Here is a 13,751-nt window from a genome sequence, read left to right on the forward strand (position 1 = left end):
CAAAATAGTTTCCCAATTACCAACTTCTGTGGTCTGGAGTTTCTAGAACGATTGTCTATCACATTCTCTCTTTACAACAAGGGTATCCTTAATATCCCCTTAACTATGTTAATTACAGCCCTTTATTTATGTTTGTTCTTTCAGAGAAAAAGAAGAAAAAAGTCACTGATGCATATTCCAATCCAACTCTGCATTCCTGTTTCCCCTGTGCTTGTGCAGCTCTGCTCTAACTATTCCAACCATGATGGGGTGAACAAAAGAGGTGTGTTTATGGATGGACTTCCCAGCTGCAGGAGGAGTCAAGTGTGTGTGTGTTTGTGTGTGTTTAGGGAGGAGACAGAGGAGGGGCTGGAGGCAAGTGGGGCTAAAGACAAGTGGAAAAAGAGTTGCTGATGTGAAGTCTCCACTGGCAGTAGTCTGACTCTCTCTGCCTGATGTGGCACTCACAACCTGAGGCACTGGTAGAAATATTTAGCTTCTCTTCTCTGACAGAAAACTGAACTTTTAAATTCCTGGAGAGAAGATTTTTTTTTTTTAAAGTGCTTTAATAAAAAGTGTAGTGTAATTAAAATGGCAGCCGTGGAAGCAATGCAGTCCACAAGTGCTCAACTGGAGCCTCAAACCCTCACCGAGATCTCAGATGACGAACTCAACCTCCAACCGTCCGACGACGAATGTGAAGACCCCGCGATGGTGAAGAAAGAGATGTCTGTGTCCGGAGCGGAGGGGGAGATCTGCGAGGAGAAGGATGACGTGTTGAAGTTCGACCAGCAGGTGAGCGGGGTCATCGTGCTGTCCCTGCTGGACAAGATCATCGGGGCCGTGGACCAGATCCAGCAGACCCAGAACGGGCTGGAGGCCCGGCAGCAGGAGATGGAGCGCTCGGTGTCCAGCATCCAGGGCGACCTGAGCAAACTGACCAAGAGCCACAGCACCACCTCCAACAGCGTGAACAAGATGATGGAGAAGGTACAGAAGGTGAGCGTGAACGTGAAGACGGTGCGCGCCACGCTGGAGAAGCAAGGAGGCCAGATCAAGAAGCTGGAGAACAACGAGGCAGAACTGCTGAAAAGACGCAACTTCAAAGTCATGATCTACCAGGTAAGGGAATTTCAAGAGAAGCACGTGTGTGTGACAAAGTTCATGTTTAAAAAAAAAGGTTGATCAAGTTAAATTAAAACAAATGTAGTTGCATTTTATATACTATAGTGTAAAGAAGATGGAGAAAAAAATGTTGCCTCCAACCTTCTGGTGCCCCACCCTAACCTGACGCACATCACCATTCCTTTAATACCCAGTAATCTCTCCAGGTGGCTTCCAGATATTCTCTTCAAATATATATACGATTGAAGTTACAAGCCCCCACATGCGAGCCAAGCTTGTCAGGTTTCCAAGTCGGCGAGAAATTCACTTGATAAATCATTTTCTCTATCGTCTGTCTATAAGAGGTTTCGTGAAGGCAATGAAAAGTAAATGTTTCATTGGAAACTTTTGCGGTGGGTTGTAGGGAACTCTGCTTCTTTTTTTAGCCGGTTGCCCTGCAGTGTGACGAGTAATGGCTTGCAGATTTTCACAAAGCGGTGCGGGAACATTCAGAGTTTCCAGGCTTGACTAAGAAGCGTCTGAGGCTGACCTCATATTCACTCTCAAATCCAAGAGCTGCTGTAAAGAGTCCCTGAAATCTTTTAAACGAATACAACCAGCATTTGATCCAAAATAATTGAGCTAAAAGAAAAAGTGTGTTACTGCTGTAAGAGTGAACCTTTGGCTGCTAAATGACAATCTATGATTCCAGGTTTAATGACACAAACCTCTCATAAAAATGCTTTGGAAAGATCGTGGTCACGTTACTCACTGAGTTAGTAGGAATCCTCTTTGTTGATCTGGTTACCATGGTAGCTGCCGTGATGATATTATCTTTGTTGCCAAAAGTGATGATTAAGTGGTAGTCCCGGAATTATATTTAAAAATACTTCTCAGTGCGTCTCAGAGATTCCCTTGACCACCACAGAGCAGGACTTTTATCGCAGAAATATGAACCAATGGACCACACCCTTTTAAACTTACAGTGTCACAGATGCAGTTCATGGAAAAGATGCCACCAAATAATTACTTTCCTTCACCTCCTAGAGTTATCTTCAACTATACCTTTTAAAAATAGAGGCGTACAAGTGTGAACATAATAGGGTGCAATGCTCATCTATGTCGAAGTCCCCGAAACATGTGTACACTTAACATACCTTGGCACCGTTTCTATTAAGCCAAGAATACACAACCGGTCTCTTAAGGGCAGACGGACTGACTATCCATCTATCTTGACAAAAAGACACAAACTTGTTGGAACTTACAAAACAAATGTGATTGTCCAGCTCCGGAATGTGCAGTTTTAAGATAAGGGTGACTCCAAAAATGCAGAGAACTCTTATCACCGTCTTAGAACGTTGATATTCTGAGATTAAATGTTTTAATCATTAACCCTTGTGTTATCTTTGGGTCAAGGTGACCCGGTTGTCCGAAAAAAAATGTGTCAAGCTGAAGGACCTCCATCACTGCATCTGTATTTTCTGGAAGCCAGTGAGGTCGTTCACCTTGACCCAGAGACAACACAAGGGATACCATAACCACATTTGTTTACGGGCCTTCGGAGGCCTTTCTGGCACGGCAGCTTTTAGCCAACAAATACTTAAGAATGAATCCAAATAGATGTAATTATTTTAAATTGGTGTACCGCAAGCCTAAAAATCCTAGCCCTAAAATTTCAAATAAACATACAGTGTACAGTTTCTCCTCAGTGCACCCACAACCATAAAAGGTGAGACCAGGCACTGACGGGTTTTTTTTCGCTTTCAATTCACAGAGAAACTCTTAGAACCAGAAGCCCTTTTACCAGAAGTGTGTTTTCAGTAATGCTTCAGTCGCCAGCGCTCAAAGCAGCAGGGTCAGGAAGATCTGACACCGGGGAGTGAGGCGTATGAGGAAACTTCAGTGTTAAAGAGACAGTAAGGAAGGTCTCTGGGGGACAGCAGAGGGAGGGATCTAAAAATAGCCATTCCATTCTAACTCTTTTATAACAACCTTTATAATCATTCTGACATGTCTGAACATTCCTATCATCGCGTCTGCATGTTGATGCACTTTTCTTCAGGATCTAATCCGCTGCAGATTCAGTTGTTGTGTACACAGAGAAGTTGTTGAGATCAAATGAATTGTGCAACAATGAGAGACAGTTTTGTGTTGTTGTTTAAAAGAGAAGTCAGAGTATCTACTTAAGACATGTTGAGTCGCTGTACAGTTAATAGTCTAATGCCGTATTTTATTATTAGTGGAATTTGAAGTGTGTATCTTTTTTTTTCACATGATTCATTGTGTTTAAGTTCATTATAAGTCTGTATGTTTCACAGTTGTAATGACAAGGGTATCGTGTAAATATTGAATCTTAAAGGCCAACTAATGGGAAAACCCAACTCTACTGACTCAATCACATGTTTCCAATTTTAAAGTATTTTTCTCCAAGATGCACTAACTCATCATGTTTTGAAGTTATTACCGGTACTTAGATGAGGGAGATGAGTTCATGGGTCATCTGAAATCTCAGCGAACTAGAGGTTACAAGAGTAGAGTCAATTATGACTAAATAATGGCTTCACTCCTCCTCCAGCCAGCTGTAATCACAGCCCACTTTGTTTATACAAAGAGTCCCCTGGAGGTGGAGACTTTTGGCATTGACGACGTGCAGTGCCGAACATTGATGCTTGACCAATCACAGCAGAGTAGGCGTGGTTATGGTAAACCAGATTTAATCTCCGGAAAGAGCGTTTTTTTAAGTAGGCGGGGCTGAAGATTATGTAAATAATAGAATGAAAAGAGAGTTTTGTACAAAAAGACACATTCTGATTATACAATAGACATCCAAGATCAACTTCATAACTTAAATCTTCACATTAGTTTATTTAAAAAAACTGATTGAGATAGAAATCTAATTCACCAAGTGGAAAGAAAAACCCTCTTGCTAACATCTAGTTATAAGGAGACTTTTCTATTTTCATTAGAATCAATCTTCTTTCTGTGTCTCATGATGCTGAGGTAAGAGAGAGAGAAGGGAGGCAGACAAGTAGTGTCGCAGCAGGGGACGAGAATTTGTATTTTTTCGAGTTAAAATGTGACTCGATGCTTTTTAAAAAGAACATTTAAATGCACTTTTTTTGGCTGCTTTACTAAAGAAACATACACCCAGCATAAGAAACAATAAAAATCATTCTTATTGGGATGGTGGTTAACTTTTATTTCCTCTGTTGATTTTTACTTAAAGGTAAATCCTCTTCCTCTTGTTGGTGAGTTCCCCTTAGCGTGGTGAGATGTCCCTCTTTGTAAACTTTGCACAAGGCTTCTGTTGTGCAAATATTGTCTGGCATCTGCCTTTGTGCTAAAAAGCGCCTTTGGTAAAAGGAATGATATCATTTCGAGTCTCCAAATATTTGTGTCAGTAACAATGTAGAACTCTGTGGCAGGGGAACGTTAAGACATGGATACCCAAATCACAAAAGTGTGTGTGTTACGTAACCTAACAAATGTGCCACATCTGAGCACTGATCCTGAGCCGTGGACGTGTTCTTGAGCTTGTTATGAGTTCCCTGGACACTATCAAGAAAGCATCAATGTGGAGAAAATTATCAAAGTCTCGGTTAATATCTTGTTGAGCCGCTTCATCTTGCGTTCATGGAAAACAACGTAAGAACTTCTTCTTTTCCGAGGCTTCTCCTTTGTGAGTCAGATGTGGGTGACTCACACTCACATTTTGCCATGAGAGGGCATGTGTTTATTTCATCAAAAGATTTATTATGTCTTGTGATTTCAGTTAAGAATCCTCTCATGACCCTGACAAGATCATGTAACAGCCATTAAAAGAATTTCTTTCAATTCTGCGTTTCACATGCGTGTCTTATCATATTTTCCGGTGCTATGTTGCAGACGAAACTGTTTCTATGGATACTGAAGCATATTTCTCTTTACTTGGAATTTTTACATGTTTAAGCTGCTGTTGATGTTAATAAATATTTCATCATCCAATCATAATTAGGCTGGCCCAAACTCTAACTGCTAAACTAAAAGTCTACATTTCCAAGATGGCCGCCACCTTAGATTAGCCTGAAAAGACGTGTCACAGCTTAAGTCACTTTTATTCGTGCAGGATTTTCCTTGATTTTCTAAGACTCCTGTGTTTATCTTGGGGCTGTCTTGACCTTTTAGCATATTTTATGGAGTATTGTTTTGATTGTTTAAGCGCTTTGTGACCCTTGTCTGGAAAAGCGCTCTGCGAATATAAATGACTTACTTACTTACAGAAAAGACATCCCTATTTTTGGTTTATTTGTTTCAATCCAACCTTTCCGTTTCACTCTTTTGGGAATTTCTGTATACAGTGGTCCCTCGCTATATCGCGGCTCACCTATCGCGGCCTCCTTTTTTTTGTTATTTTACATGTTGTTGTTTTTACAGCGTACAGTACGAACGCGCTTTTTGATTGTTTTAAGGAGAATTGCATATGTTTTCTACGTCCTGATTGGCTAAGTCTCCGGTGTTCCTTCTTAATAAGGTGGTATTGCGAGTTGTGGTTGTGGAGTTGTCAAGTACATTTGTTACGATTGTGAGAAGGGCGAGCGGAGCAGCCCCAAGTGTACGAGAAGTCCAGTGGTCCTGCTAACAAAAATAAACCATTCAAGCCGAACAAAAGAAGATGTTGTTATTCCCAAGACTCCTGTGAAAATAAAGCTGATTACTTCGCTGATTTTGCCTATCGCAGGTTATTTTTAGATCATATCCCCCGAGATAGACGAGGGACCACTGTAGTTCTCGTAAAGTATTATCCATATTCATTTTCTTATCCTGATCACTGGCATCTTTATAGGTCATGATATCCACATGATCACTTTGATGTTGAGCCAACCACATAAATGACTTGTCAGACCAGATTTGGTTCCTGGTCCTTGAGTTTAACACATGTGGTCTAGAGCAAAATAAAAAAAATGAATAAGATGGAGGGTCGTCCCCTGCTGGACCAACTGTCGTCCTGGCCGTTGCCCCGTTGCCAACTCAATGAGTCATTTTCCAAAATTCCCCAGTAAGTTCAACTAAAAAAGAAGAAGTAAAAAAAAAAGCTCTGACGCTCCAATTCGAAGGTATTTGAATTGATAGTGAGCCTATTATGAGTTTGATTGTTTACTCCTCGAGACTCTAATGTTATTAGTGGAGGAATATTAGCAAAAGCTTTTTGTGCTTTTTGTCAACACATGATTCATCTCGCATTTTTAACCGAAGACATGTCCAGTGAGTCATGAGGAACTCTCATTTAATGATCGACTACATTCTATTTTTGTCTTCATCAAACCAGCTGTTTATAAATTGTGGAAACAGCTTTGATAGTGATAATCTCCCTTCCAGTGTTTTTGCAGTCAACACTTGAACTTTATCTCTCTTCGTCAAAATGATGTTGCATTCAAGGATGATTGTTTTTCTCCACAGTCAGAGGGTTGCCATGGAAAGGGAGTAAAACAAAGTCAGGGCTGTAGGAAGGAAAGCTGAAAGGAATGAGTGAAAATCTAAATAAAAAAAAGGAAACAGGCCGAGGGAGAGATAAAAAAACTCTGTTGTTCTCCAGCACAAACCAAGCTTGGTGACTCACTCCTCTCTCCCCACTTACCAGGAGCTGTGGCATGCCATTACTTTATATAGTAATCTGTCTCTCTCTCTTGATTACCCTGTCTGTCTCTCTCTCTCTCTCTCTCTCTCTCCTGGACTCCCTACTCACACTTTCTGTCCGTCTAATGGTCTGTTCCTCTCCACGGAGGGATTGTAGAAAAGAAAGAAAGAAGAAAAAAATCTGCCGGGCCACAGTAGTCCTGCACATGTCCCTAATTAAAGGGTTGATGTTGGAAAAAATGATGGTGGCGGCTCCTCCCAGGAGGTTCATTCTGTCTGTGACCGTCATAGTCCCTCGCTTGATTCTCACATGAGAAACACGAGGTTTTTCAAAAGCAAATTCAGTCCCTTCTTTGGTCAGCCCGGGACAACCATGTTTCCGAAAACCCATGGGAGTCGTTGTGTTCTGAATTTAAACTCTCACTGATGATTGATGACAGATTTAAATCCTAAAAAAAAGGAAAATAAAGCAGCAAAAAAGGGGTGTGTAATGAAAGGGGGAGCAACATTTCAACCAAAACAATTCCCTTGTTATGACTCTGAATAGACTCTGTGTAGTCTTGCCATTACTGTTGCTAGGTGAATGAAACAGAGGCAGTATTTCACATACACTGATTTATAAGTGTGATTTCATACAAATCACACTTAAATGTGACATTTCCTCCTGCAGCAATTGTGCAGGACGCACAATTATTATTCCTTCTGCAACAATGTTAAACAACACAGTCTTTGTAGCTATTGAAGTCAACCCATTATCAATTGAAGTGAATAATAATACCACTTTATTAATGGTTGTGTTGGCAGGTACACTGTACATGCGGCATATTAGCTGGAGCCTTATTCTCTGTGCAACAATGTGTTTGTGTGGTTGTGTGATTTACCTCGTGTGTACTTCCTGACACTCCTCATTTTAATGGGACATTGTTCCTCTTGACACCAGCGAGCCAAAAGCAGGAAGGTACTCTCAAAGACATGGAAAGAACACAAATGAGGTATGCGGCGGTATGTGTTTGTGTGTGTGGGTAGTTGATTATTGAGGCAAGCCCAAACGGAGCACATTTTCCATTCGGCGCTTTGCAAAACATGGCCTTGACCATTTCCATAAATTAGAAAGCGAGTGAGAGAAAGACTTGTTGATCACAAACTTTACTTCATCCTGCGTGTAACAAATAGAGATCGTAGTAAAAAAAAAAAAAAAGTCACTAAAATGTAGTTTTATGGTAAGAATAGTTTCGGATTCATTTAGTTTGAGGCCCAGCTTAGGTTTTATTTGTTTATTTATTTGTATACTCTCTAATTACTTTGGTGAGGCACCGCCTCAAACATGGTACTTCGCTGTTGTGGCGTCTGGATGCCTGACTGGAAGTCTCCATTTTTATTATACAATTGTTCTTCTTTTCTCACATAATTATCCATCAGAATCGTGTTTATTGCCATTATATATATTTTTGGGGGGTGTAGTGGAAAAAGCAGGTCAATCACAGAGGCAACAATAGATGGCGCCATCTTGGTTTGCAAATGAGGAAAAGTACACATGAGGGAAGGAAGGTAGGTGGAGAAAAACACACCCTGTAACATAAAAGTACATATTGAGTAGGGTTTTGTATTGATCGAATTTGAACGATTCCGATTCCTTGTTCCATTTACAGTTGCTAACGATTCTCGATTAGGGTTAGGGTTAGAGTCGGTGGAATCTTTCTGTTTTGTTCACTCATAAAAGTTTTTAAAAAGTTGTGTGCGGTTGAAATGTTAACTTTTGAGAGATACTGGGAGTATTAGAAAGGTAGTCCAGGTTCCTATCGGATCTCGATACGGTACCCTAATATTCGTCCAGGGTGGTCAGGGGGGTGCAACTATGGTATTATCGCATCAATCCGACCCAGCTGTCCAGAACAGAAAATCATCATCTCAGCCAAAGTACTTAATTGTTTTATCAAACATCAGATGGAACCCCTCAAACAATTTTAATTGCTCAAAGGGACTAATATACATATAAAATAATATACATTTATCAAACCTCCAAACTGTGTTTCTTCCTCCTGTTTCCCCATTGTTGACATCGATACTCTCTTATCTTAGCCTAACAATGGCATCTTTAAGTTACCTACATTAACATCTGCTGTATTTTTCGGACTATAAGACGCAATTAAAATCCTTTAATTTTCTCAATGATCAACAGTTTGCCTCATAAAACTGTGCACCTTATGGATTTATTCTGGTTGTACTGAGTAATTGTGGAATAAAAATACTGTGGTACTTGCTTCAACCTAATATTGTGGTGTGTGTATAAGGACCCTCTTCTGCTTACAAGTGGATTTTGACTGGAGGCTACCAGTCAGGCCGTAGAACATAATTTCTCTGTTCTGGTGCAGGTATTGTTCATGCTTGGTGACAGAAACATTCATGTAAAATATTCCTCTTTCATTCAGCACTTCATCCACACACTGACTGTCCAGTCAAGGAAATTCAAATTACAGAGAGTACTTTATTGCAACCACCAAAATTAGAAGCGAAGCACTCCCTCTAGTTATCGGTAGAAAAAAAAAACAGGAATGTTCCAGAACGTCCTGCATCCAAGGTCAAGTTTACATAAGAACACGTGTGAAACTATTCTGTCCTAGACACAAACAATACAAGCAACTACCAAACAATGTTTTGTTTTTTTAAATGTCTAGAGCCTCATTCTTGACATGATCCTCCTCATGTGTCGGCAGCAAGATGCAGCATGATCTGTCTTCCGTACCTTAATTCTTTCCCTTCACGTGTCCATTGTTTTGCTTCCTTCCTGTTGTGATCATCAGATCAGGGAAGGTGGGAACGGAAAACACACAATTATTGGCCCCGGTACAGACGGCGAGTCCCGCACAATGGATTGAAAAGTTGAGGAAGAAGCTAGGACGTGAGGGAAAAGAGATTTAGGAAACAGATGTAGACAGAAACTAAAATGAAATATAGTTTGTTTATAGATTTTTGATAAAAAAAAATGTCCTTTCTCTCGTCCACAGGATGACGTCAAGCTTCCTTCAAGACTCAGCCTCTCAAAAACCATGAAGACCTCTGAGTCTGTGTCGGGGAGCCGAGGGGGAAGTCTGATGGAGCTGAAGGAAGGCGTGGAGGAGCCCGGCGAGGACCCAGAAGAGAGGGCCAACAAGCCTCACGTGGACTTGTCTTCAGATGAGGAGGCGTTGGAGGTCCAGGAGGTCAACGAGGTGACCCGGGCGGAAAAAATCAAACGTAGCAGTTTACAACGAGTGCAGACCTTGAAGACGGTTTTCTCCAAGGAGAAAATGGATAAAACCAAAGCCCGGACCAAGGAGAACCTGGAGAAAACCCAACAGAAAACACGGGAGAAAATCGAGAAGACAAAGCAGAGGACAAAAGAGAACATGCAGAGAACCAGAGAGAACATTGAGAAGACGAAGCAGAAGACAAAGGAGAACCTGGAGAAAACACGCCACACCTTGGAGAAGAAGATGGGCAAGCTCGGGACCAAGATGAGTGTGAACCCGGAGAGCAAGCAGAAGGTGCAGACGTCTCGCGACAAGGTCAAGAAAGCCTTCACGCCCAACCACGTGGTCTACGCCCGCTCCCAGACCGCCGTCTACAAGGTGCCGCCCTTCACCTTCCACGTCAAGAAGATCCGCGACGGCGAGGTGGAGGTGGTCCAGGGGACCGAGATGGTGGAGGTCACCCAGGAGCCCGAGCCGTTCAATGAAGTGGAGGGAGACGTGGAGGACGCTGCAGAGGAGGTGGAGATGGAGATGATGAACGGAGGAGGCGACGATGAAGACGCGGACGAGGAGGAAGAAACCCATGATTACCGGCAGGAGGACGAGGACAGAGACAGCGACTAGATCCAAATGAGACCTTCCATTGCATTTTGAATACATCTCAGCAAAGGTCGCATCATAACTTCCATTAAAAGTCACACAGAAAAATGTCAAACATTAAAACCTAAAACTAAAATTTTTTATAAAACATTTTCATGTCAGTTTGATACAAGAGAGGTTTTAAAAGATGTATTTAGTTTTAAATGGTTTAAAAACTACAAAACACATTTCTTAAGCTCCTTGAAATACGTCAAATACGATGTTAGAAATGAAAAATAATTGTGTTATCCCTGTTATTAGACATAATGACCTTTCATTGTTGTATTACTACCAAGAATATTTAAAAGTTCTACAACAGGACTAACAAATCAATGAGTTTATTTTTTAAACGAAAAAATATTTTGGGGAGGATTTACCTCAAATAAGGAGGTTGTAGAAACGTTATAATTGGATGAACAAGAGTCTGGAACAATGATTTTAACAACGGTGAATGGTTGAATCACTCACAGGAACAAACCCAACAATCCAGTACAAAGTGTTGTCTCTTATCTCGACCATTTTTCAGGCATATGTTTGTGATAATGGAATTTTTAGACCAAAGCTTTAAACTACAACACTTGTGCTACACACACATTAACTTCATATACAGTATTATTATTATTATTATCGATAACTAAGTCACACATGCAACACGTACATATGTTTAACGACACTAAGCTGTTTCCAGCTGCTAAAGACTGATAGTGTTGCTGAATCTTCTTCCTGCGCTCGAGCACAACAGTAGTGATTTTCTTCCTTTTTTTTTTAAACAGCATTTGTCTCACTTCATAGTCGTCCTTTTTGCTCTGCGTATAAACATTTTTTTCAACACTTTTCATCCAATCTTTTTTTTTTTGCTTTAGCAGAAAAGATTTCATCCATTTTATCATTCAGTTAAAAATTAAATCTAGCTTTTTTTGAAGCTTCATGTTTTCTAGTGGCAAATGCTGCCCTCTAGAGGAATGTCATAAGAATAACTCAAAGCTGAACCCATTCAAACTTCATTTGAACTGAATCCCGATTTTAAAACTGCTTGTTTAAGTGAAAAATATTGATTATTCTACTCTAATTCATCAAAATAGGGTGTGATTTACAAAAAAACCATGTGTTGGGAGGTTTTGAGAGACAATTGAGAAGGTGAGGAAGTTAAAAATGTCTTGCTGTATGTTGTTGTTTATCCACAGCCCGAATGTTTATTTTGTCTGAAATCTTCTGCTGTCCTGCGAAACATATCAACACTTTCTCAGCCAGATCTGAATCTTCGTGATTGTAAAGAACTACAGTATAAACGAAACAAGTAAAAAAAAAAAAAATCCATAGCCTCGGTTTGTAAATGAGGTTTGTATTTTTCTTTCCTGCACAACTGCACAGATCTTCGCTAAAGCATGTATCAACTCAACACATTTTTGCTTAACCACTAATGTTTAATTAATAAAATCTTTTGACTGAGAACGAGTGTTTTCATTTGTATTTGTTCTAAATCTGTAAAAGAAAAAAAGACAAATGGCTGAAATGAATATTTTAGATTGTTTTATTAATACATTTTTTTATGTAATAAATAAAAAAAAAGATTCATAAATAAGAAACAATAAGAGATATTCTTCCAGGAGAGGTTTCTGAGGAGTGGAGAGTCTGCGTCTCTTTGCTCCTGCTGCTGCCCCACCGACCAGGACTCAGATAAGCGATTGATTGATGATGTTAAAAGAAAAATTGATTTAAATTATTAACATGCATAATGATATAATCAGAAATTGTCTATATTACAATGTATTTGTTCTCCTGAGGGATCAATAAAGTTTTACCTTACCTTACCTTACCTATCTATCTATCTATCTATCTATCTATCTATCTATCTATCTATCTATCTATCTATCTATCTATCTATCTATCTATCTATCTATCTATCTATCTATCTATCTGTCTATCTATCTATCTATCTATCTATCTATCTATCTATCTATCTATCTATCTATCTATCTGTCTATCTGTCTATCTGTCTGTCTGTCTGTCTGTCTGTCTGTCTGTCTCTGTGACAGCAAACAGAAAAAGCAAAGAACAGCAATGTTTTCTTGTGGCCAGCAGAGGGCAGTAGTTCTAAAAAATGTACACTTTATTACTGAACTATGAGTTTAAAAAAAAAAGTTTTCAATTGAGATTTTGTTGTTGTTATGTTTAAATACCATGACTGGGTGCTGGTCATGTGATAAATAATGTTCCGCACAACTCAATTTATCGCCGCGTGAAACCGATGTTATTTGTAATTCTCTTTGCCACCACTGGAGGTCGGTAGAGGATACATGGTAAGTTGGAACGTCTCATATAGATGGAAGAAACTTTTTCAAAAACAAAGAGATTTAGCTTAAAACATGTTTGTACTACATTATAAACTTACCAGGACACTATCAATGGTAAAGACTGGTGCAGCTTGTACATGTAAAACAATTTTCTCTTTTAAGTTGAAATGGATAATATTGAAGTATGCTTTATATAAGTAAGTTTTACCTTACCTTATATTCTGGTAATAAAAACTAAAGGCTAAGGCATCACCCGGGTTAACAAGGTCTGCGGTAAATTCTGGGGAACCAGGGCAATGTTACAATGAATTGACTAACAAGACATCGAAGGCAATGTACACAAGATGCAAACAAGTCTCTGTTGGAATTTTACTTCTACAGCAACCAGCAGGGTCGCATGAAGAGGCCTCGGGAAACATGGATCCTCTGATACCCATAGTCAACGCTAACACTAGTTACCTTAGTGTTCCAAAAACGGTTGATAAAACTAGAGATTAATGAGGTAAAACTTCGATAAGTCAGAAAGGGTAGTGGAAATTGATTTCCCCACCGAGTTTGTCTACCAAGCCTTGAAGTGAGTCAAGAACTAACTGGATATAAAGATCATGGCTAAGATAAGAGCCTGTCAACCCTGACACCTATCAGCAAGAATAGGTAAAGTACCTCCAGATCCTAGCCAATGTTAATATAGTTCTAGAAACAATACAATGAAAATATCACACCAACCAATGGGTTGATGAACGACACGGCAACATTGATCCTGGAGATTGTTAATGGGCAACTTAAAGGGGAACAAAGGGCAGTGCACTATGGAGGAGAAGGCAAGAAGGTCTGACAATTTTCAGAATGCTAGGAAGGGAAGAAGAGGTACGAGCAGATGTTCATACCTAAA

The 13,751-nt window shown here is 39.9% G+C and overlaps 1 protein-coding gene across 1 annotated transcript; it reads left to right on the forward strand.

Moving 5' to 3' along the window:
* Positions 1 to 166: 166 nt before the first annotated feature.
* Positions 167 to 12,017, forward strand: cavin1b (caveolae associated protein 1b). The gene is made up of 3 exons (XM_087794051.1): positions 167 to 262; positions 330 to 1,101; positions 9,702 to 12,017. Exons 2-3 carry the CDS (start codon positions 571 to 573, stop codon positions 10,548 to 10,550), a joined length of 1,380 nt encoding a protein of 459 aa, XP_087650177.1. The 5' UTR covers positions 167 to 262; positions 330 to 570; the 3' UTR covers positions 10,551 to 12,017.
* Positions 12,018 to 13,751: the final 1,734 nt, after the last annotated feature.

Source organism: Callionymus lyra, chromosome 6, assembly GCF_982586985.1.
Source record: "Callionymus lyra chromosome 6, fCalLyr1.hap1.1, whole genome shotgun sequence".
Taxonomy (NCBI): Eukaryota; Metazoa; Chordata; class Actinopteri; order Syngnathiformes; family Callionymidae; genus Callionymus; species Callionymus lyra.